Source organism: Sarcophilus harrisii, chromosome 2 (assembly GCF_902635505.1).
Source record: "Sarcophilus harrisii chromosome 2, mSarHar1.11, whole genome shotgun sequence".
Taxonomy (NCBI): Eukaryota; Metazoa; Chordata; class Mammalia; order Dasyuromorphia; family Dasyuridae; genus Sarcophilus; species Sarcophilus harrisii.
Window position 1 is genome coordinate 138500677 of NC_045427.1, and position 25184 is coordinate 138525860.

General features: G+C 32.7%; 1 protein-coding gene across 9 annotated transcripts in view; it reads right to left on the bottom strand.

Annotated features, from left to right (window-relative positions):
• Positions 1 to 25184, bottom strand: part of HMBOX1 (homeobox containing 1) — a 256421-nt gene that overhangs the window by 92320 nt on the left and 138917 nt on the right. For all 9 annotated transcript variants that reach the window (XM_031950923.1, XM_031950924.1, XM_031950920.1 and 6 more), the window contains one exon: positions 17246 to 17356. In XM_031950923.1, the coding sequence (XP_031806783.1) occupies positions 17246 to 17356 (111 nt within the window). The remainder of the gene's footprint in view (positions 1 to 17245; positions 17357 to 25184) is intronic.

Genomic DNA, 25184 nt, shown 5'->3' on the forward strand with positions numbered 1-25184 from the left:
AGTCACAATGATTTTCTTTTTTTAATTTCTCTGGTTAGATTACAATTCAGACAGGTGCATTTTCTACATTTTTTTGGGAGGAAGTATACTAGATGAATCGGGTAACACAGTTTTCTCTTATTTTGCTATCTCGATTCTACCTCAAAATTTGTCTTCTATTTTGATTTTCTGCTCTGTTTCCCACAGAAAATATTTTAAATCCTTTCTTATTGCTTCAAATCTCCCATATCTTCCTCTAACATACATCAGCTAAGGACTTCCACTCTTATTTTTTTCAGAAAATATGAGTCCATTCACAGAAAGTACCCATTTCTTCCTTAAAATATTTAAAAATTATCCACAGTGCCAGTCTCTGGTAATAGAGAAGCTCTTCTTACAAGGCTAATTGGTATATCAATATGACAGTGATTTCTGAATTGCTAAATTTGGTAGTCTTTTTTATTTCCACCATTCTTCCTGACCTCTCTGTAGCATGCTTCGCTGCAGAAAATCTTATTGGAGACCCTTTTCTTTGCTAGGTTTTCAGTATGCTACTTTTTTCAAGTTCTGTTATCCATATGGCTTCTTCTACTCAGGTTCCTTGGTTAGTTCATTATCCTTAGCATGTGTCCTCATTTCAGGTAGAGTGCCCCAGCTTTGACTGGAGGCATCTGCTCTCCTATTCTCTATATTTTATTATTTGCTAATCTCTTCAGCTCCATAGATTATCACGTTTATGTGATAACTTCCAAATATATATGTCCAGCTTTGGTCTCTTTCTTGAGTTAAATGAAAACATATCTAACTGCCCATTCTAAAGTAAATGTCCTATAGTTGTTTCAAATGAATATATGTGAAAGAGAGTTCATTATCGTTACAATAAAATCCAACCCTTTAATGATTATCCCTATTTCTTTTGAAAATACCAACATCCAAGCTTTCATTTACCCAAGTTTGCAATTTAGAATGAATTTCTAATGTCAGTTATTTCTACTCTATCTTTACTGTGTCTTCAGCATCTAGTTCCTTATCATTTTATATCTGGCTACCAGAAACTTTACCTCTTGCCTGGAGCATTGTAATGTCCTCTTAATTGATTTACCTGCCTCAACTCTTCTGATTCTAATCCTTTCTTAAAAAATACTTATCTACTTTTAAAATCCTATCAAATTGATTTTCCTTAAGTACATGTCTAACCAAGTCATTCCCCTAGTCAATAAACTTCAGTGGCTTTCTATTATCGCCTAAATTCAATTATAAATTCCTCAGTTTAACTTTTACTTTTTATTTTTTTTTTTTGTTTTTATTTTTTTTATTTTTATTTTATTTTTATTTAAAACTCTTTTACAACTTAACTGAAGCCAACCTTACTAGTCTTGCTTTATTATTCTATGGCCTAACCAACTTAGCATTCTGTTGACCCTCACTAAAAGCAGTTCAACTCTATGCTAGCAATTCCTCACACCTAAAATAGCATTCTTTATTTCATCTAAGATTCTGCTAAAACTATATTACACATCACATCTGCTGGAACTTCTTTACTAAGCTGCTATATATTTAATTGACATATGCAGCTAAGTATATAGCCTTCTGTCCCCCACTCTCTCATAAACTTGTAATCGTCTTAAGAGTTATACTTTTGTGTTTATATCCCTAAGCTCTCATGTACAGTTTGTAGGCCTCAGCTTAATAAATGCTTGTTGAATGATTGATTGATAGGAATATCCTCCTATAACCAAGTCTTTCTAGCATCTAAAGTGTATCTTTTTTTGAAACACTTATTCTCAGTACTTATGTGTTACTTATACAACTTGATTAGTAACCCTTCCTCCCCCAACCACATACACTTTCCTAAATGTCTTGCCTGGAAATGTTTCCATTAAAATTTACTTTTTATAAAGAAACATTCAGAAAATTCCATTAAAATGAAGTGATGATTTTTTTTCCCCATCCAGTTTCTATTAACTAAGAATAAACCACCAAAATGAGCAATGATTAATTAAGAGTGATTATACCTCTGAAGGGTAGGTTCATTTGACTACTATGTGCTATGCAGAGAGATGGCAAGTCTAACCCCATGTGTGTTCAAAGTGTACAAAGAAACACCAGGCTGATTATCGTAACCCTACTCCAATTGGGGACCCTAAGGAACTTGGCTTCAATCCCAATTCCTACCCTAGCTAAAGAATAAGACTAGACTGTACCCCTAAGGATATCACAGACACTCTTTTTCAGAATTATGTTCTTCTGTCAATATTCACTCTACAAAAATAAATCCAAAATTTAGGAAAAGGGTTCTGGAGTATCCTCACAGTGATTATGACTTATACCATTTTCATGAAAATGTCTAGCTAAGCCACCAAGATATCATTTGGAACCACAAATTCAACAAGAATAAAATTCTAGTTAGGAAAATATTACTTTAATATCCAAAATGCTTCTATGTAATACATTTAAATATATGTACCCACATATGTGTATTTGTATGAGTGTATGTGTATAAATGCAGCCTAGCACAGTGGGCAGAACACTGGCTTCAGAGAAAGGAAACCCTGGGTTCAAGATCTATTTTTGATAGACTGCCGGTGGGACCTCAAACAAGCCACTTAACTCTTAGTACTTTAGGCTCTAAGATAAAAAGGTACTGAAGATAAATAAAAAATAGTATTTAAATAGCATTTAAGGTTTAGCAAGTGCTTTACAAACATATAGGAGTAAAGGAGGGCAGGAAGATTCTAGGCAGAATTTGAATTGAGATTTTCCCAAGTCCAAATCCAGTATTCTATCCACTGAAACAAATACCTGGCTGCATCAGTAAAGAGAATTTTCTAATCTGAGAGATCACATATCAATGAAATCATCCATCTAGTCCCTTTCTCCACCCTATACATTTACTTACTTTTTCAAGGTCATAGTTAGATGTCTTCTAGAGATAACATCTTTTCATAAGATAAAAAAATTATATATTATCTTAGCCACAAGGGAAGAAAATATTCTAAATTCTGCCAATATGTGATTGAGAGTAAAGAAATTGTTGGAATCCTTACAAAGTGTTAACTCATTAGAGTTGATAAAGACAATAATTATCTAATTTAGCATGGTTCAGTATGATTGATCTGATCTTACGAGATGTTATGGGCCAGAACTTGAAACAAGATACTAAGTGGAATTGAGGAGACAATGTTTAAATCTAGTTTAGCATTGATTTAATCCTACAACAAATAATGGTTTCTCAGTAATATAATGATTGGTGTGTACTCAGTGAACAGCATATAAGCAAGAAATTCTCGGGGCCAAAAAGCACTCTGGGAGATTGAGAGCCAGAAGCCATCTCTCGGAGGCAAGACAGATTCATTCCATCTTCTACCTTTGTGCTGGTTGGAGGCTAAAGAAAGCAGAGACAGAGGACAAGCTGCAAGAGCTCTTGGAAGCAAGCAGAGAGAGAGGCCTCTAAGAAAGCTAACCGGGCCCAAGGAAAGAGATAAGAAATAAACGTTTGGATTTTATCAGCTGGCTGTATTTGGAGTGATTATTACTCTGAACCGAAATTAAAGCTGCCTCCAGACAACCCCCCCAAGAAACCTGCTCCCAGAGAGAACAATCATATATTATATAAAAGAAGAGAACACCACAAGAAGTAAACTAAAAAGATAACATATAAAGCTTGACATTTGACATTAATTGGAAACCAATGTATTAATTATAAAAGCTCTTCTAAAAACCTGAAAAGGAGTTTTCTTGTAACCAGTGTTTTCTTGCTTCCTTTATTATTAAAGTAGTCATTACTCACTTAAATTACCTTCAACTTGGTAAAAATGCACTGATTTGGGATAAGTGCTATTTGAAGCTAGTGGCAGAAATAAAGGTATAGGCCTGGGAGAGATTAAAGAACCAAGGGAATTACCAATTTTGAATATCAATATGATTACAATTTAAGGCATCAAGAAAACACACAGGTAGTTAATATGGAAAAATCTCTTTAGAATCTAGTCATTGAGAATTATTAAAATAGCTGATACTGGAACTCTGGTTTGGACTTTATTTAATAAATGCTGTTGACTGATGACATAAATCAAATTTATTAGATATTCTTCCTCTCTTAAGACATCTGAACAGACTGGGCCAAGAGGAGTAAAGACATAATATAGTAATTATGTTTCATGAACACTTCTAGATTCCATCACTGCTGTAATACTTAGTAATCTCTCATTCTTTGAGGTTTATATCTCATATGTGTATCATCCTACCCAAAGCCTGAACATATTTATTTACTGACCTTCAAGTCATTCTTCTACATTTCAGTAAGTGCTTAACATTCCCTACCAATCTATCTCTCTACTTGAGAATTTAGAAAATAAATATATGTAGATATCACCAAAGTCTTCTGCACTACACCTCAGCCACACACTGTGAAATGTTCTACCTTTATTTTTATCATTCCCCACAAAAATTGCAAGTAGGCAACAAACATTTATTAAATACTTATTATGTACACTTGAGGAAAACGGAGATCCAGAGTGAGTAAGTGACTTTCCTAGGGTTAGTTACAGAGATAGAAAATGGTAAAGAAAAGATCTGACTGAACTTCACCATGTACCCCCATCAAAAACAGAACTTATCATCTTAACTTTCCAATTTCTGTCCAGGGAAATATAACCTAACCAGTCACCCAGATTTAATACCTTGGAGTCATCCTCAATTTTACACTTTTTCTTCATTTCCCCTAGTCAATAAACTGGAATATCTACTTGATTCTACCTCTACAACAATTTGGGCAATTTATCCTTTCTCTATTCACTCAGTCAAGGAGTCATAATTCAGAACCTTAACACCTCTTACAATATTTCAATGGCTTCCTAATTGGTTACTGAAATCCCAAATTTTTTTCAACCTATTCTCCAAATAGCTGCCAAATTGATATTCCTAAAGCTCTGGTCTAATGATATCATTATCCTGTTCAAGAAGCTTCAGTAGTTTCTTATGGAACCTCAAAGCCCTTTATATCTATATCTAACTTGTATTTCCAAACTATTCTTCCCACTAATGATCAATATCCACATATTAAGTGCTTATTATGTGCTTAATCACTCCGGTAAACATTGGGGATACAAAAAGGGAGTAAAACTAGTCCTTGTCCTAAGGGAATTCTACTTGGAATTTTTTAAAAATCTAAATTATGTCATTTGCTTTAACAATTCTTTATAGATATTACTTTTTAATTCTAAGCATATTGGTTACTCTTCTCCATTTTATTTTTAAGTATATGTGTATTTAGTACTTCACTGCTATGGGGACTGATATAGCTCCTGTGAATTCTTATGATTTGCAAAGTAATAGTTTTGGAGATAATGATATTTTTTACAGCATTTTGGTTGTGACAGTCAATAATGGGGAAGGAATTCCTCTCTCTCTATTCAGTTCTTGAGATTTCTTTGACCTGTCCAACCCCCCAAGAAAAAAGGTCTTAGAACCTAAGAGTTGAAGGCAATGAAGAATCACTGTAAGCATCTGAGTAAGTGATATAATTAAACTTGCTGGCAATTTGTAAAATGGATTGAAGGGGAGACATACTGGAAAAAGAATATAGAGGGAAGAGGTCAGAAGATTTGTACTATGCCCTTTACAAATATCATTTAATCCTCACAACAAACCTAGGAGATAAGTGCTATCTATCTATCTATCTATCCATCCATCCATCCATCCATCCATCCATCCATCCATTGAAGTTTCCAAGATTTTAGTAAAGAATTTGATAAAAAACAATTAATTTTTGATAAGCTCTTATCCTATTCTTATGGAAAAGACAGAGACATGGTGAGGTAGGAGTGAGTATATTTAGCTTAAGTTTGCAGTACAAGCTGGATTAAAAAAACAGTAAATAAAGGTTCTCTGACAGTTTAGAAAGAGGTCTATTAAGGAACAACAGAGGTACCTCTATTTGGTCTTGTGTAGTTTAATATTTTCATCAATGACTTAGATAAAGGCAAAGTTGGAATATTTATCAAATTTATTGATGGCACTTAACTGGAAGAGATAACTGACATAGCAAATGCAGAATCAAGATCCAAACAAAATAAGATCCTAAGAGGACACAAACTCCCCATTTCTGTCAAAGACACTAATATTCAACAGTTTCTATTTTGGTAACTTAGTTTTATCTTTCATTAATCATTCTTCCTCATCTCACAAGTCTTATCAGTTGCCAGATATTACCATTTTTACCTTCATCTTTTACATCTACCCCCTTTCTCAGTACCCACCTGGCTCTTATTACCTTTTTCATTTGGTCTATAATAGTCTCTTAATTGACTTCCCTTTCTGAACTCTCTCTACATTCTAATGACACAAAGTTGTCAGGGATTTCCCTTAAGCAAAGGTCTGATCACATCATTCCATGACTCAGTAACTTCAATGATTCCCTATCATCTCTAAGATAAAAAAAAATTAAAACTTCCCTGTGTTTAAAAGTTTTAAAATGTGGTTGCAAAATATTTTCCCAGTTTCATTATACACTACGCACTTTCCCACATTCTTTGGCATTTTTGCTATTATTCCTCATAAATGGCAATTCATTCATATTTTAGTGCCATTGCATTGTCTGTCCCCTGTGGCTGAAATCTACTTTTCCCTCAACTCTGCATCACACATAATACTTCACTTTCCTTAAGATACTACTGAAATATCAAATTCTACATTAAATCTTCCCAACTGCCAGCACCTTTCATTCTTATATTTAAATAGCTTTTGGGGGGAGGGGTTTCTATTTATTTAATATAAACTTATATATTTACAAATTGTTTCTCCTGAGAGTAAGCATTTTAAGAATAGCAGTTTCAGTTTTGATCTTTGTATCATTAAAGCCTTGAACAATGTATAGCACTTAGTAGACACTTGATCAATTAATAAACATTTATTAAGTACCTACTATATTCCAGGTACTCTGTTAAGTTCTGGGGATACCCCCCAAAAAATGGGGAGGGGGGATTAGAGACCTACTCTCAAGGAACTCACAATTTAAGGGGAGGAGATGATATGAAAAACAAATGATATATAAGATAAATTGAAAATAATTAAAAGAGGGAAAAGATTAGAATTAAGATGGGTGGGGAAAGGTTACCTGTAAAAGAATGTATTTTAGCTGAGTCTTAAAAGAAGCCATAAAAGTCTATAAGAGGAGCTGAGGAGGAAAACCATTCTGAGCATGAGGGACAGCCAGATAATAAGCCCAGAGCTAGAAGATTGAAGAGCTTGTTCATGGAATCGTCAGAAGACCAGTGGCATTGAAGAGTACGTGATGGAGAGTAAGGTGTAAGAAGATTAAAAAGTACAAGAGGGCTGAACTTTGAATGCCAAACAAATCATTTTGTATTTTTTTCTGGAGATATGGAGTAGGAAGATTTCATGGCTTAAGAAAATCACTTTGGGACAGCTAGATGGGGCCGTGGATAGAGAGAGCACCAGCCCTGAAGTCAGGAGGACCCGAGTTCAAATCCAGTCAAAGGAACTTAACTTCCTGACTGGGTGACCCTGGGCAAGTCATTTAACCCTAACTGCCTTATAATAAAAAAAGAAAGAAAAGAAAATTGCTTTGGTGGCTGAATGGAGGATGTATCAGGGTGGAGAAGACAAAGCCCACTAATAGAATGTTACAACAGCCCATGCATGAGGTAATAAGGGTCTGAATTAGAATGATGGCACTGAGAAGGGAACATATTTGAAAAATGTTGCAAATATGAAATCAATGGGATTTTGCAACAAATTGGATATGGAAGTGAGAGAAAGTTGAGGATAACTACTAGTGACTGGTAAAGACGGTGTTGTCCTCTACAGTAATTGGAAAAGAGGAAAGGAGAGTTAAAATGATAACATTCATTTTGAATTTAAATTGTTTACTAAACATCCATTTTTCAAGATGTCTGGAAGGAAACTGAAGAAGCAAGACTGAAGACATTAAAAGGTTGGGGCAGGAAAGGTAGATCTGAGAATTATCAGCTTAGAGATGAATATTAGATTCATGGGGAACTTAATAAATGTCAGTTGAGTGTCCAGTTGAAGTCAGACACTACCTAAATCTAATCCTCTCAATTTAAAGAAAAGAAAAATGAGGTTCCCGGAGATTTAGTAACTTGATCTACACCACCCAAGTAGTAAGTGTAAGATGAAGGATTTGTAACCTCATTCTCTGACTTCACAAGAAGCACTCTATTATAACATACTTTATAAGATAGGTCGTTCTACTAGTCTCTTTAAATCTTCATATGAGAAAATAAGGCAAAAGAACAAGAAACAGTCTAGAATTTAAATTAGAAATAGTTATTGAACAAAAAGAAATGTTTCCAAATTTTTATCTCAGGATTAGTTAAACAGAACAGAGAGTTAGCTCAATTATTTTTCCTGCTTAGCACTGAAGGCCACCTCTTATGTGATTCTCTTCCAGATTCCCCAAAGATTGAGAAGCAGATTATATAGTCCCCAAATACATAAAAAAGTCAGATGTGCAAATTCTATGAGAATTTATGTGGGTATAATTCTTATTTGTCCTGCATGTATGATTTTGTTTTAGTAGCAAGTACTCCTATTAAAAGTGCATTTTATTGTTGCTTTTGACATTTATATAAATTGTTTCATCATCACTTTATGACAAAAGAAAAGAAAAAGAAAAAAACAAAAAACTGACATAGTAACTGTCTGGAAAGATATACAATATTTTAAGACCTCTGTCGTCTCTGTGTTTCCTTGTCATATATGTAAAGTTCCTAAAGATAAGTCTATTCCATTTTTACCTTTGTAGCTCTAATATTTAGTACAGTGACAGGTAAATTGTAATCACTTAATAAATGCTCACGTTAATTATTTGGAGAGGGGTTGTGTTCATTCTCTAAGACGATTACTGTTTTTTCAAGTAGTCAAGAGTTCCATTTTCTTTTAATGATTTTTATCTACTTTTATATTGTTATAATAGACAATTTTCTCTCTCTCTATCTCTCTACTTGAGTTCATGGTATTTTCATATTTCTCTGAATTTCTTATATTTTCAATATATTACTGAACAATAACATTATATCACATTCATCTATTGTAGCTTTTTTGATCATTCTCCTCTAGAAGGACACCTATTTTATTTCTAGTTCTTTACTAACACAAAGAGTGGGCTTTGCATACTATGCACACTCTTCTCCCCTATCTAGTTAAGTTACATGCCTAGTAGTGGGTTTTCTGGATCAAGAGATTTGGACAGTTTAGTCACTTTTCTTACATAATTCTAAACAGATACTCAAAAAGTTGCACCACTGATGAAAGGGACTCCTCATTTTACTATTCTTCTAAATTTAATTGTTATTCCTCCTGCAGCTATTTATAATTTCTAATTGTTCTTATTTTAAAATTTTTCATATTCTTTGGCCACTTAGTATTGGGAAATGACCTTTAGACATATATATTTGTCAATTACAAATGTCATGGAAATTATATTTTTATTAGTGATATTTCAAATACATCTTCCTATAATACTATTTATTTTACTTTATTATTTCTGCAAATGCTTAACTTTACATAGTCAAAACTGTCTTTTACTTTTTAGTAATCTCCATGTGACAGATATTTATATTGTAGTCATAGTTATAAAAAATATATGAACTAATTCTTCTATATTTTATATGATATCCTTTTTTTATTATAGCTTTTTATTTACAAGATATATGCAGAGGTAATTGTTCAGCATTGACAGTTGCAAAACCTTTTGTTCTAATTTTTCCCCTTTCCCCCTACCCCTTTCCCCTAGATGGCAGGTAGACTAATTAATACATGTTAAAAATGTTAATGTATATGTTAAATATAATATATGTATACATGTCCATATAGTTATTTTGCTGCACAAGAAGAATTGGACTTGGAAACAGTGTACAATTAACTTGTGAAGAAAATAAAAAATGCAGGCAGACAAAAATAAAGGGATTGGGGATTCTATATAGAGATTCACACTCATTTCCCTGAGTTCTTTCGCTAGGTGTAGCTGGTTCAATTCATTACTGTTCAATTGGAACTGATTTGTTTCATCTCATTGTTGAAGAGGGCCACGTCCATCAGAATTGATCAACATATCCATTTTTAAGTTTATTACAGCATAGAGTGAAAAATGTTGATCCAAATCCAACATATGCCAAAGTATGGAACACATATGCCAGTTTCCCCAGCAGCTATAAAAAATGATGACCATCCTCCAATCATTTATATTTATAGCTATCTCAGGCCAAGTTACTGTTCTTGCTGATTTAATCTACCTCTAATCTTCCTTTTTTTGTTTTTGTTTTTTTGTGTGTGTGCTTTTTATTTACAAGATATATGCATGGAATTTTTCAGCATTGACAATTGCCAAACCTTTTGTTCCAATTTTTTCCTCCTTCCTTTCACCCCCTCCCCTAGATGGCAGGTTGACCAATACATGTTAAATATGTTAAAGTAAAACATAAATATAATATATGTATACATGTCCATACAGTTATTTTGCTGTACAAAAAGAATCAGACTTTGAAATAGTGTACAATTAGCCTGTGAAGGAAATCAAAAATGCAAACAGACAAAAATAGAGGGATTGGGAATTCTATGTAGTGGTTCACACTCATTTCCCAGAGTTCTTTCCCTGGGTGTAGCTGATTCAATTCATTATTGCTCTATTGGAACTGATTTGGTTCATCTCATTGTTGAAGAGGGCCATGTCCATCAGAATTGATTGATATAGACTTTTTTAAGTTTATCACAGCATAGAGTGAAAAATGTTGATCCAAAACCAACATATGCCAAAGATGGGAAAACATATGCCACTTTCCTAAGCAACTATAAAAAATGATGACCATCCTCCAATCATTTATATTATTATAGTTATCTCAGGCCAAGTTAATGTTCTTGCTGATCTAATTTATCTCTAATCTTCCTTTTTTTTTTTTTTTTTAAATGCTATTGCTTTATAATATAGTTTGAAATCTGGTAATGCTATGCCTTAACATTCATAATTTTTTGTATTCCTTCCCTTGAGATTCTAGACCTTTGTTTCGTTTGTTTTTCCCCTAGTGTATCTGGTTATTAAAAAAAGCATCCTGTCAATTCAATCTCCCAAAGCATACACAAAAACTCATGTAAATTTAATTACTCCTTAAAGAAAGTTAGGGAAGTTAGGAGTCTACTTAAACAATGGTCATAGGATATGAATCTCTTATGTTGGAATGACCGGGGGAAAAAAAAACCCTAATGGAAATGTAAGAAAGAGGAGAGGAAGAATAGAAAATATTCTTACAGAAAGAAGTATGCAAAGAAAAGTTTATTATGTAGTTTGAGGTTTGGAAGTGCTATTTCCCCTTCATTCTTCTTTTCATCACTTTTCCTAAAATTCCAAAACTTTTGTTTTTCCCAAAGAATTTTGTTATTCTATCAAACTCTGAAAAGAAATCAATAAAAGCCTAAATACCTGGATGAACATTAAGGGTCATGGCTAGACTGTGCCAACATAATAAAAATGACAATACTACCAAAATTAATCTATACTTTTAATGTTAGTCAAAACAAATTACTCGTTAGTTGGAACTGTGACCTAGATCTGGGTAATGAGTGACTATTTCCAAAAGGCACTCTTTCCTGCTAATAATTAGTACCCTGTTAGTACCTTAGTTAGTTCCCTATTAGTACAGGGAACTCATTTGGACAAGGTATTCAGTCCCTTTACCTCTTACCATGGGCTGTTCTTGGTGCCACCACCATAGTCCATAAACAGTGTTGCTGCTTTTATTTCAACATGTCCCCAGCAACTCTCTACTTCAGTGTCCAGAGAGTCTTTTTCAGTCTTTCTTAGCTTCTCTGAGCTACAAAGCACTTTTATTTTATTGGCAAGGTCCATCACAAACAGTGAATATCTCCTCAATTAATTTAAGTTTACCTTTATTCTGAAAAGTGTATTTTGAATTACAAATACCCATATGTAATAAATATACACTCACACCTAAAATCTTGCATGTCTTTTGACAGGCTCACCTCCATATAGATTATATAATTGGTAGTTATCTCTTATTAGTACCACTTTTTATTGGTATTACATAGATATGCTAATTTTTATGGACTTATTTTGTAACATGATATTGTTGTAGCCATTATTAATCTCAATTTGTTTCTTTGTTGATTCTATAAGGTTTTCTAAATATAAAATCAATTCATCTGCAAGCAGGCATATTTTTTCTTTGTTGATAGTTATACATTTAACATTCTCTTGTTTTACTGTTTAAGCTAGCAGTATAGTGGTAAAGTGGAAAATCTTAAGAGTTACAAATTCTACCTCTGTTCAAAACTATTGATGTGATACTGAGTAAGTCACTTAGCCTCCCTGACCTCAGTTCACTATTTATTTTTACTTTTAGTCACCATTTGTTAAATTAAAAGTTAAAGTAGACATACTAACAGTTCTTTTTTTTCCAGCTCTAAATCTATGATTTTAAGATTGGGGAGAGGAGGCACTTTTTTGTTTGTTTGTTTTCATCCCTATTTGAACTTATAAAGCTTTAAGTGTTTTTCTACAGCACACAATGCTAATGTTTAGTTTTAAACATATGCTTTTTAGAATGCCTAAGTCATTTAGGTATTTATGAACTAATGCTATATTTTGTTAAAAGCTTTTCATTCTATTGAAATAATTAACGAAGAATTTTACTCACTTGCCATGCAGAAAGAGTTTTTAGCCAAAGACATCCCCCGTTCAAAATATAAATTCATTTATAAAATCATACGAATAAGAATTATGAGCAATGACATTTCATAAACAAAAAAGTAGTAGAATGTTAAGGGATTTAAATTTGCTAAAAGGTCATAGGCAATGAAGTAATATAAAAAAATTTAGGAGCAAGTTTCTCTGATAAAGGCTTCATTTTTCAAATACATAAGAAACTGAGTCAAATTTATAAAAATAAGAGCTATACTCCAACTGATATATGGTCAAAGGACATAATGAGGAAGTTTTTTAATGAAGAAACCCAAACTATCTATAGTCATTTGAAAAGTGCTCTAAATCACTAAAGATCAGAGAAAGATAAAACAATTATGAGGCACCACTTCGTAATATAAGAAATGACAAATGCTAGAGGGGATGAGGGGAAAATGGGTACTTCAATGAACTGGGTCAACCATTTTGGAGAACAAACTGGAAATATGCACAAAGAACTAGAAAACTGGGTCTACTCTTTAATCAATCCAGGAATATTACTATGAGGTCTGCATTCTAAAGAGAAAAAAGGAAAAGGAAAAAGAAAAGAACCTAGAAAAAAAAAATTTATTTATAGTAGCTATTTACTTCGTGGCAAAGAATTGGAAAATTGTGGGGATGTTTATCAATGGAGGAATGGCTGAACCAGTTATGGCATATAATTGTGGAGTATTATTGTGCTGTAAAAAATAAATAAGGGAGTGAGTTTCAGAAAGAAAAAAAAACATGGCAAGACTTGTATGAACAAAGTAAAGTGAGAAGAAGCAGGAGATGCAGTGCACACACACAATCCAAAAAATGCTATAATGATGATCAACTGTGAAAGACTTGGTTATTTTAAATCAACATAATGATCCAAAACAATTCCAAAGAATTCATGATTTTTAAAAAAAATTCATCTATCTCCTGAAGAAGAACTAATGAAATTAAAGTACAAATGAAGTATAATTTTCTCTTTATTTTTCTGCCTTTTTTGTGATACAGCTAACATGAATATATTTTACATGATTTAGCATATATAATTGATAACACACTGCTTTTTCTGTGGGTGGAAGAAAGGTGAAAGTAAGAATTTGGAACTCAAAATTTAAAAAGAAAAATATTAAAAGTGAATAATTTAAAAAATTTAGATGTGGAAAAGAATCATTCTAAAGGAAGAAACATCTTGCTTTTTCTTCTGATACCGTGGAATTTGATAGGTGTGCTCTTATCTTATATTAACAAGAAACAGGCCAAAATGTTATTTCCTAGTAATTTCCAATCAATGCTTTCCTCCCATTTCAATTTCTAATTCTATTTTTTTCTGTATGTTTTGTCTACCCCATTAAAATATTAGTTTCTTTAGGTAAGGTGATTTCTAGATTAGCAATAAATGCTCATTCAGTCAATCAGGAAGAAAATAAGCAGGACAACCTGAAATCATCAGGGGGAGCATGATGCTTTGCTATTACTATCTCCTTAACTACCTAAGACTTCAACTTTCATTTAGTCATTCTTAAGCAATTCTTTTCAGTTTAAAGATTATTTTCTTTGATAAAGACTTGACTGATTCTATCTTCTCCCAAGTCTTCTATTAACATCATCCCATTTATTCTCTGTAGTCTTTCTTTCATGTTCCTGCCACATATTGTGTACCAGGCTGATAAGTATGGTTTAGTTATATACTATTCCTTTTATTTTCCTTTTCTATTTTTTTTTAAAAACAAATTTAAATAATTAGGAAGATTAATTTTTATTGTACTTTAAAATCTGTTCTTTCTAATATCCCATCCATTCCAACTATTTTCTTTCATGATATTCTGTTGAAATTTTTGACGTTTCTGTTGAAAATTTCTGTTGAAATTGTTGAAATTTTGAAATGCAATATATGCTTATTTTTGTCTGAAATTATGAAAAACTATAATAGTTTAGTATATAGCTAACTTAGGGCACATAATAATCTTATAATGATGTATACTATCCACAAATAGTAGATAATATAACAATATCTTTCCAATCATTTAAGACTAACTTTATTTCTATCTAGTATTTTATAATTTTATATAAGTAACTATTTGTATTTTGGTATTCCAAGACACTGTATGTGCTTCCAATCATTTGAGGAAGGAGATAGAGGAATAAGGTAATGAAAGAGATTGATATTTGCAAAGCCAATTTCAAAAAAAAAAAAGGGAATCCATTGGTAAGAAGCATACTATATTTTTTTCCTATGCATCTATCTCCCAGTTGAAAAACAAGAGTATTAAAAAACTAATTTTGAAAATGAATGTACTATAATCAGCTTTATGAATAAGCTATTTTACATCAAATGTATCAACAATGGTATGATTAAAATTACATAATCTTTTTATTTTTAACCATTTATACATTTTATAATTAGAAAAATTACTTAGAACTAAAGAGTGGGAATTATACTAATGTGGACTTCAGCATAAAACAGAGAAAACTTTTTAATAATATTCCAAATAATATTCTAAAGCTTAGCATGGTGTTTGGAACTAAACTGCTTTTTTGATTTTGTCTGAGAACTATTTTTGAATCTTCTAGCCCAAAAGTTCCTTAGTTTTTTTTTTCTTTAAGGGGATAGAGGAAGGGGAGAAAAGTAATAAGCATAATGGAGAAAACAATATAAACAATGACTAATATAAAGAATTATAATGACCAACCTTGATTGCAGAGAAGAACCAAGAAAACTGTCTTCCTTTCATTAGAAATGTGTAAAAAGCTGCATATGTTGATAATTGCCATGATGTGTTGGTTGGCTTTGGGTTTTTTTTTTTTTAATAGAAGATTCTTTAAGTAGGGGAATAGATAATTGGAAATTAAGGTGATATAAAATCAAAAGGTCTCAATAAAACTGAGTGATTGGGAGTAATGCTTCTAAATTTCATTTATGCATTCTTTTACCAGTGTACCTTATGGTAGGGGTAGAATAAGAAGATTAATTCAGGAAAAAAATATTTTTGTAGCTACCTTTAGTCACAAAAAACACTTTTATACTTTTTATTAAAGAATCAATCTGCTGTTTCTTCACTAGAGTTTTATGACATTTTCCTTGGATTTTAGAAAACACCTTGTACAGACAGTTTTCACTTTACATAAGTAAAGTCTCACTAAGGTAAAACTGTTCTGCAGATCTCTACATAAAATGATTTTTACATAGTATAGATTTGCCCATGGACATGGGGAAGGGAAGGAAGGTGACCAATGTATTGTAGGAGAGACTTGCACATATTTCAAGGACCTATGGAGCCAAAGACAGACAAGCAGGAAGAACATGTGGGGACTAGAACCAGCCACTTATGGCACTTGGCCAGAATCAAGAAGAAGAAAACATGGGAGGAGACATGCCCAAGCACAGAGAGATAGAAGATAGATATGAGACAAAAGCAGATCAATGGAGTGGAGCAAAGGTTTCTTCTCTCCACACTGGCAGTAGCAGTATCTTTGCACATCTATTCTCCAGCTTTTACTTGGAGTTTTTTGTACACAATACCATACAGTAAAATTAACATGGGTTATTTGGAATGCAGATTTAAGAATTCTTTATATAAACTCAAATTTGCATAATATGAATTTATATAAAATGAGAACTGGCTGTATATCCAAACAGAAATTATACTAAAAGCAGAAATTTATCATCAGAGAATACACTCACCCATACATATACACATAGAATCCCATTACAAAATACTTCAAAATTTATTTCTTATTTTAAAAAGTATTTGTTTTTTAAAAAAGAACTAGTCATGGAATCTTATTATTTGTGTACTTCTAGATAAAGAAAAGAAGCACAACAACAGTGTTGTATAGTGTCGTGTCAGACTCAAATAAAAACAATCTCTACAAGTCACACAGAAAAATATCAAATTAACATCATTTGTGTTGTATTATATTTTCATTTTTAAAAATTCCCAATTATTTTTAATTTGATCCTGTACTAAGGACGGCAAGCAGTTAAGTCTGACACCACCAAGAAAGCAGGACTCATAGACTCAGAAAGATTTGAATCACGTGACACTTAACTCAGTCCCTTGAGCAACTCTATTAAGATGAAAAATTATAAAACAATTGCTTATCCGCAGGGATTGGCTTACTAGATTCTCCCAAAGAAAGTATATTAGGATCTTTCCCACTTCCCCAATCAATACAGAAAATAATAAATAATCTCTCTCTTTTTTTCCCCTAATGCCAAGCAAAATCAAATCTTTTCTCTCTCAAAACAGTGGGTAGAAAATAATGAAATTTCACAGAAACAAAAGAAGGGAAAAAAGAAACACAAAAATTGGAATAAAGAGTAAAAGGACTTGGATGTTATTCTTTCTTATCAAACATTTTAATTCCATTCTCTTTCTTCTTACTGTCTCTCATTGTCTCTGTCTCCCCCCACACTTCCACACATCCTAAAAGAAATAGGAAAAGAAAATATGCAGCTATCTTTAAGAAAGCAAATCGGCATAAAGTACTATATGAAATAATCACACAAATTAGTTTAAAAAGAAATAAATTGAAAGAATAATTATTTACCAGGGTTTGTCTTCTCAAGCTGATACCATCGATAAAATGCCCTTTTCTTCTGTTCACTCAAGTCTGATCCCTGCTGCAACAGCCAATGGGAAATCCGGCTCTGACTGATACCTATATAGGGAAACAAACAACCATTTTTTGGATGTTGTAAATTTAAAAAATAAAGTTGTTACAAGTTGATTCTGTGTGAGTGAAGAAGAGGTATGCAGGTTTAAAACAAGATGCTGTCATATGCAGAGTTCAGAGGAAAAGATTTGTACTCAAATCTAAAGAAAATCTTAGACATCACTTAGAGTTCAATCCCCTAATTTTATATTCAGGCTGAAATAGGAAAAGTAATTTGCTTAAGTTTATAGAAGAAATAAGGAGGAGACTCAGAATTCAAAACCAGATCATCTGAATTTAAAACCAGCTCTCTTCCTATACTAGATCTCAGTGGGGCAAAAATCATTCTAGCTAAGACTGTGTGGACCTCTTGACATTTAGACCCTTTTTAACTCATAAAAGGATATCTTCCTCACTTCTGCATTAAAATCACATACAAGGAAAATAGAGAATTAATTAGCAAAGATTTGATAATGGGTTCTGGAATTAAATCTGACTCACTACTGTAATGGGCTGAAGTTTGAGTTGATACACTGAGGTCTCTATTAATATACATGATTGGATAAAAAATGGTCCCTGCCCACTCTCTGTGCAAGACCTGATGTGTTGTAGAGGAAATGACGATTTTGGTGGGTGGAGGCAGAGAGAGGAACAGGAAGAGAAGCTGGGAGAGATTGGACCTGAGCTCTTTTCTCCTAGCTGCTGGTCTTGTGGCTGCTGATCCAGCTAGCTTCTTGACTCAGCTGCACACATTGCTATCGCCGATTCTCTTACACCTCCGATCCTTCTTCACTGAGAATAAAGACTGACGATTTTCCCCGAACCTGAATTCCTAACTCCTGCTGATTTTAAAATACGCGATCTTCACACACTACATATTATATATGTCACCTTTCAATTCTGTGAGCCTATTTCCTCGCCTAGAAAATAAGGAGGCTCATTTTAAGAAATAGTATCCGATATTTAATTTATCTAGCAACGAACCACACATCTTATTCTATGAACTGTTGAGGTCTGAGTTTACTTGTAGCTTATGGCTATGTTCATATAGTTCCTATATATTTTTTAGCACGTATATGCTTAAGTTTTTATTTTTTTATTTTTTTCAGGTCTTTTCTCAATGGTCTAAACCAACACTGAATAACATTGCCAAACTAGTATCATTTTAAAAAAACTTTTGATTAAATCTAGTTAAACTTTTAAAAAAATGTTCTCTAGGTTAAGTTTTTTGAAAGGATAAAATTGGGATATAATAAATAGGCATTAGACCTGTGATTTCATTGACATAATTAACTTTCATATGAAGAGGCTCTATCCTATTGCAGGTTGGCACTTTTTCTGCAACTAATTATCTTACAGATGCCACAAACATTGAGAGATTAACATGACTTGCCCAAGGTCAAACAGTCAATAAGGCAAAGAAGTTTTATACCAGATATATCAAACTGTGAAACAGTTCTCTGATCACTCTGCCATGCTAATTGTCACACATTTTAAGATAAAGTTCATATTACTGAACTCGTTATCTAATTCCTAAACCTGTCCCATGCAAAAAAAAAAAAAAAAAAAAAAAAAAAAAGTCCTCATTTCCATTAAAACCACTCTTCCAATCATCTAGATTCCAAACCTAAAAATCACCCAATATTTTTCCTGTTTGCTTCCGCTAGCATATGAAAAAAATTAACAAAATCTTATGAACTCTACCTTTAAAACTTCTCATTTTATACAATCCATTCTTTGTACTCATATAAGCACTACACAGTATCTTGTTTGAATTACTACAATATTTTCCTCATGTTTTCTTCCTCCTAATCCAAGTCATTCTTCAAACAGCTGCCAAAATCATCTTCCTAAAGTATAATTCTAACTATATCACTCTTTATATGAGCTAAAGAGTGATACATCTCAAAATTCTTCAGAAAAAAAAATCTTTTATATTCTTTAAGAGGAAAATGTGACCACCACCTGGCATTTAAAGCTCTTAATTTGGCTCTGACTATTAGTGTGGCACAAAGAAAATAAATAGTGACATTTGGAGCTAATGTATCTGTCCAATTCCTTGTTAAATTATCAGTCACTTGTGTAAACTAAGGAAATCACTTCAACTCTTTCATCTCAGTTTCCTCATTTGTAAAATAAAGAGGTTAGAAAAGGTTCCCCAAGTTCTCTCTTAGCTATACAATATCTACGAAATTATGTATTTCAATGTATTTCATATTACTTCCCTTCACATACTACATTCTCCAACAAAGTGGGCCCACTTGCTAGTCCATTTTCTACCAATGTATTCCCTCCAGATCCCAGCCTCTTAGGATTCTTGGCTTCTTCCAGGGTTTAGTTAATATATACCTATCACATAACACCTTTGCTAATCTCTCACATCATTAATATGTTTAATTAACATATTGATTTAACATAATTATCAAATTATTTTTTATTTTATTTGTTTACAAGTTGCACTCCTAAGGAAAATGGAATATTCAAATATCTACAATGTCTAGGAAAGACCACAATAAGAATTTAATAAATATATGTTGATATTAGATGTTTCTTAAATTATCTAGTAATCATCAGAACCTGGGCAAAAAATGAAGAAGAATAAGTTAAACAAGTTAATGAAGTTTACTAAGAATTATCTAATGTGGTAAAAACACTGGTAAAAAAGTCAGACAGGATATATTTGAGCTCTAATTAAGTCATTTGGATTTCTTACAATTATAAGCAAGAAAGTAACAGTGATGCATATATGCCAAAATCTGTTCCAGGGAGAAATTAGGTACAAAAATTATATAAAGAACTTGCTAAAATTCTTGGCTATGGCCTCAAACTGGGCTTGATTTATTGTTTGGGTTTTTTTTTTTTTTTTTAATTGTCATTAACTTGAAAGAGTGAATATAAATTACCATCAACCCCACCTTTCTCAAAGGGTTTAGTTGTAAAACATTTGCCAGCCCATTTCTGATTCAGGAGTAAAAGTAAGAAAGATCAGTATTTTGTTTATGAACCATAAAGAGGGGACAGCTAGTTGGTGCAGTGAATAGAGCACCATCCCTCAAGTCAGGAGCACCTGAGTTTAAATGTGTGACGCTGGGCAAGTCACTTAACCCCAACTGTCTCAAAGAAGGCTATTCCAAAGAGATAAAAAAGGGAAAAGGACCCACATGTATAAAAATGTTTTTCACAGCCCTTTTTGCAGTGGCATGATGGGCTGAAGCTCTTGAAGCTCTCATTGCACTGAGATCCCAAGCACTTGAGGCTAAATAGCAATTGGACAATACTCTATTAATATATGCTTGGAGAAAGAATGGCCCCGCCCACTCTCTGTGCAAGTTTGATGTGTTGTATAGGAGATTGTGTAGAGGATTTGGGGGGTGGAGTGTGAAAGCCAGAGGCACTTCTGGCCAGATTCTATCATGATTGCTCTAACTTCTTATCGCCATTCCCCTTCACCTCTGCAAAGAATAAAAATCAAGGATTTTCCCTTATCCTGACTTTCTGACTCTGGCTGATTTAAAATACCAGTCATCACAGTGGCAAGATACTGGAAACTGAGTGGATGCTCATGAGTTGGAGAATGACTGAATAAATCAAGGTATATGAATGTTACGGAATATTATTGTTCTATAAAAAATGATCAGCAGGATGATTTTAGAGAGGAGTATGGATCATAACACAGTATTTTCACTTTTTGTTACTGTTTGCTTGCATTTTTTTTTTCCCCTTTTTGAGCTGATTTTTCTTGTGCAGCATGATAACTTTGGAAATATGTATAGAAACAACGGCAAATGTTTAACAAAGATTACTTGCCATCTAAGGAAGAAGGTGGGGAGAACAGGGGAAAAAATTGGAACATAAGGCTCTGCAAGGATGAATGTTGAAAATTATATATATGCATATGTTTTGAAAATAAAAAGCTTTAATAATAATAAAAGAAAACTTCTAACAGTACTATCAAGCAAGATAATGAAACAGAAAAAATGAATTCACCAAAGATGTTTTCCAACAACATGAAGGACATGCAAAGGATATGAACAGACAATTCTCAGATGAAGAAATTGAAACTATTTCTAGTCATATGAAAAGATGCTCCAAGTCATTATTAATCAGAAATGCAAATTAAGACAACTCTAAGATACCACTACATACCTGTCAGATTGGCTAAGATGACAGGAAAAAATAATGATGATTGTTGGAGGGGATGTGGGAAAACTGGGACATTGATGCATTGTTGGTGGAGTTGTGAACGAATCCAACCATTCTGGAGAGTAGTTTGGAACTATGCTCAAAAAGTTATCAAACTGTGCATACCCTTTGATCCAGCAGTGTTACTACTGGGCTTATATCCCAAAGAGATTATAAAGAACGGAAAGGGACCTGTATGTGCACGAATGTTTGTGGCAGCCCTTTCCATAGTGGCTAGAAACTGGAAACTGAATGGATGTCCATCAGTTGGAGAATGGCTGAATAAATTGTGGTATATGAATATTATGGAATATTACTGTTCTGTAAGAAATGACCAACAGGATGATTTCAGAAAGGCCTGGAGAGACTTACACGAACTGATGCTGAGTGAAATGAGCAGGACCAGGAGATCATTATATACTTCAACAACAATACTATATGATGACCAGTTCTGATGGACCTGGCCATCCTCAGCACGAGATCAACCAAATCATTTCCAATGGAGCAGTAATGAACTGAACCAGCTACGCCCAGAGAAAGAACTCTGGGAGATGACTAAAAACCATTACATTGAATTCCCAATCCCTATATTTATGCACACCTGCATTTTTGATTTCCTTCACAAGCTAATTGTACAATATTTCAGAGTCTGATTCTTTTTGTACAGCAAAATAACGGTTTGGTCATGTATACTTATTGTGTTATCTAATTTATATTTTAATGTATTTAACATCTACTGGTCATCCTGCCATCTAGGGGAGGGGGTGGGGGGTAAGAGGTGAAAAATTGGAACAAGAGGTATGTCAATTGTTAATGCTGTAAAGTTACCCATGCATATAATCTGTAAATAAAAGGCTATTAAAAAAAAAAAAAAAAAAAAAAAAACATGAAGGACATGAAGAACCTAAACTGAAGGGATTTCCCAAATTTAATCAATTATTCCATGGAAGACATTCTGAGGGCAAATGATCATTTGTGGGACATTCTAAATGAGAGCCATCATCACTGGAAAGAGTTCTGTTTAACTGGCCAGAAAGGAAAATCACAAAGGTAACCTCTGTGTATATCTATGGAGATACTTATGTATAAAGACATACATATGAACAATAAAGTGGGTGCAGAAATCAAACAAAACGAGACCACTGTTGATTGAATTTTCATTTTTTCTTTTCTTTTTTTTTTTAATAAAAAGATCTGGATTCTCTCTATCCCCACAGAAATCTGTCCCACACTAAGAAAAACAAAATGTCAACACAAACATGTATAGTTAAATTAAGAAACAAATTCTGCCAATGGCCATTTCCTCAAATAAAATGTTTCCATTTATACTCTGGTTCTATCATCTCTATAAAGACATAAGACAAGATGTTTTTATTATACATTTTCTAGAATCATGGTTGATCACTGCATTGACTGGTGTTCTGAAGTTCTTCAAAGTTGTCAGCCTTCTTACTGTATTTGGATAAATTGTTCTCTATATTAGTTCATATGATTTTTTACCCCCCAGCATTAATCCACAATCTTCATATATCATAAGTAATACAAGCATTTCCCAAATATAGGTACTTTCTCACTTTCCAATTCTTTATCATATTAATAAATACTGTTACAAATATTTTAATATATTCCTTTTTCCATTAGACATTTTTGTGTACAAATCTAATGTTGGGATAATTAGATCAGAAGGGATTACACTTTAATAACTTTGGGGCATAGTTCCAAATTACTTTTCAGGATGGTTGGGCCAGTTAACTATTCTACCAAATAATTATGTTTTCCCATAGACTCTCCAGTTTTTGTCATTTTCCTTTTTGTCAATTTTGCTAATCTGATGAGTATGAAGTGGAACCTCAAAGTCATTTTAATTGACATGTCTAATAATTAGTGACTTATAGAGCACTTTTTTCATAATTTACTGAAAGTTTAGATTTCTTCCTCTAACAATTAAATAGTTATGTCCATTAGAGGCTCTTATTTTTATCTCAGAGAAACTTGGTGTATCATGATCCAATTTTCTACTATTCTTCTAATTTCAACTGCATTGGTTTTGCTTATGCAAAATCCTTTTACCCTTTATCCATAATTCAGATAGACAGTTTCTTCCTTGCTCTGCTAATTGGATTATGTTGTCAATCTTTATGTTAGTGTTAGGTAATGTTTAGACCTAGTTCTGCCAGACTGTTTTTCAGTTTTCCCAACAACTTTTTATTGAATACTGAGCTCTTATCTCAATAGTTAAGATATCAGGGTTTATAAAATAATAATTTACTATTTATTAACTATTAATTTGTTAATTATTTAAGTATTTATTAAATTGTCCCAAACATGATAATTATTTTGTAGTACAGTTTGAGATATAGTACTCCTTTTCATATTTTTTATTATATCCCATGAGATGCTAGATCTTTTGTTCTTCCATATGAATTTTGGTGGGGTTTTTTCTAGTTCTATAAATTATAGTCTGGAATGGAAGTGACTAGGTAAATTAATTTGGCCAGTACTGATAATAAACAATATTTCTTCAATTATTTACATCTATCTTTATCTTTGTAAAAATAATTTTGCAGATGTATTCATAAATTCTTGTTAAAACGACTCTAGAATATTTTATATTTTTTGTGTAGCTAAATAATATTATGGATAGAGTGCCAGGCCTGGAGTTAGGAATATGCATCTTCCTTAGATACTAATCACTTGTGTGAGCCTGGGCAAGTCACTTAACCCTAATGTTATCAGTTGCTTCATCTGTAAAATGAGCCAGAGAAGAAAATGGCAAACCACTTCAGTACCTTTACCAGAAAACCCCAATTGGGATCATAAAGAGTTTGACATGACTGAAATGACTTAAACAAAAATAGTTATTTTAAATGCAATAAATCTTTCTATCTCTTCCATTTTGCTGGCAATATATAGACATGCTGGTAATTTACCTGCATTTATTTATTCAGAAACTTTGCTGAAACTTATTTCAGTTGTTTCCTCTGTGCCTATGCCTAATATTTCAATTTCTTTTTCTTTTCATTAGTTAGTATTTCAAGTATTACATGAATAGCAAAAGTGATAATGGACATCCTTGCTTTACCCTTGATCTTACCGGAAAGGTCTCCAATTTATCCCCATTACAGATAATGGTAGCACTTAGTTTTAGACAGATAGTAATCATAAAATATTAACATATTAAGAAAAGATCCACTTACTTCTTTGTATTTTGGATTTTTTTTTTTTTTTGAAACATTAGAAGCTAATTTATCTTGTTGAAAAGTTTTTTCTACATCTTTTAATACATTATTATTTCTGCCCTTTGTTACTATTAATATGGACAATGATATTTATACTTTTCCTAATACTGAACCAAACCTGCATTACTGTGGGATGTTTGTGATATGATGCTATAGTCTCACTGCTAAAATTCACTTAAAATTTTGCATTGATATTCACAAAATAGTAGTCTATATATATGCATTTGTTGTATTACAGAGAAAGCAAGGGAGTGCCACAAAACATCTATTTCACTACTTACACTAAAGCCTTTGATGATGTGAATTCACAACAAAAAGTGGCAAGCCCTCAAAGAGATGGGAATACCAGACTGTCTTATTTGTCTCCTGAAGAACCCATACACAGGTCAGTCAAGAAGCAATGGAACAAGTGA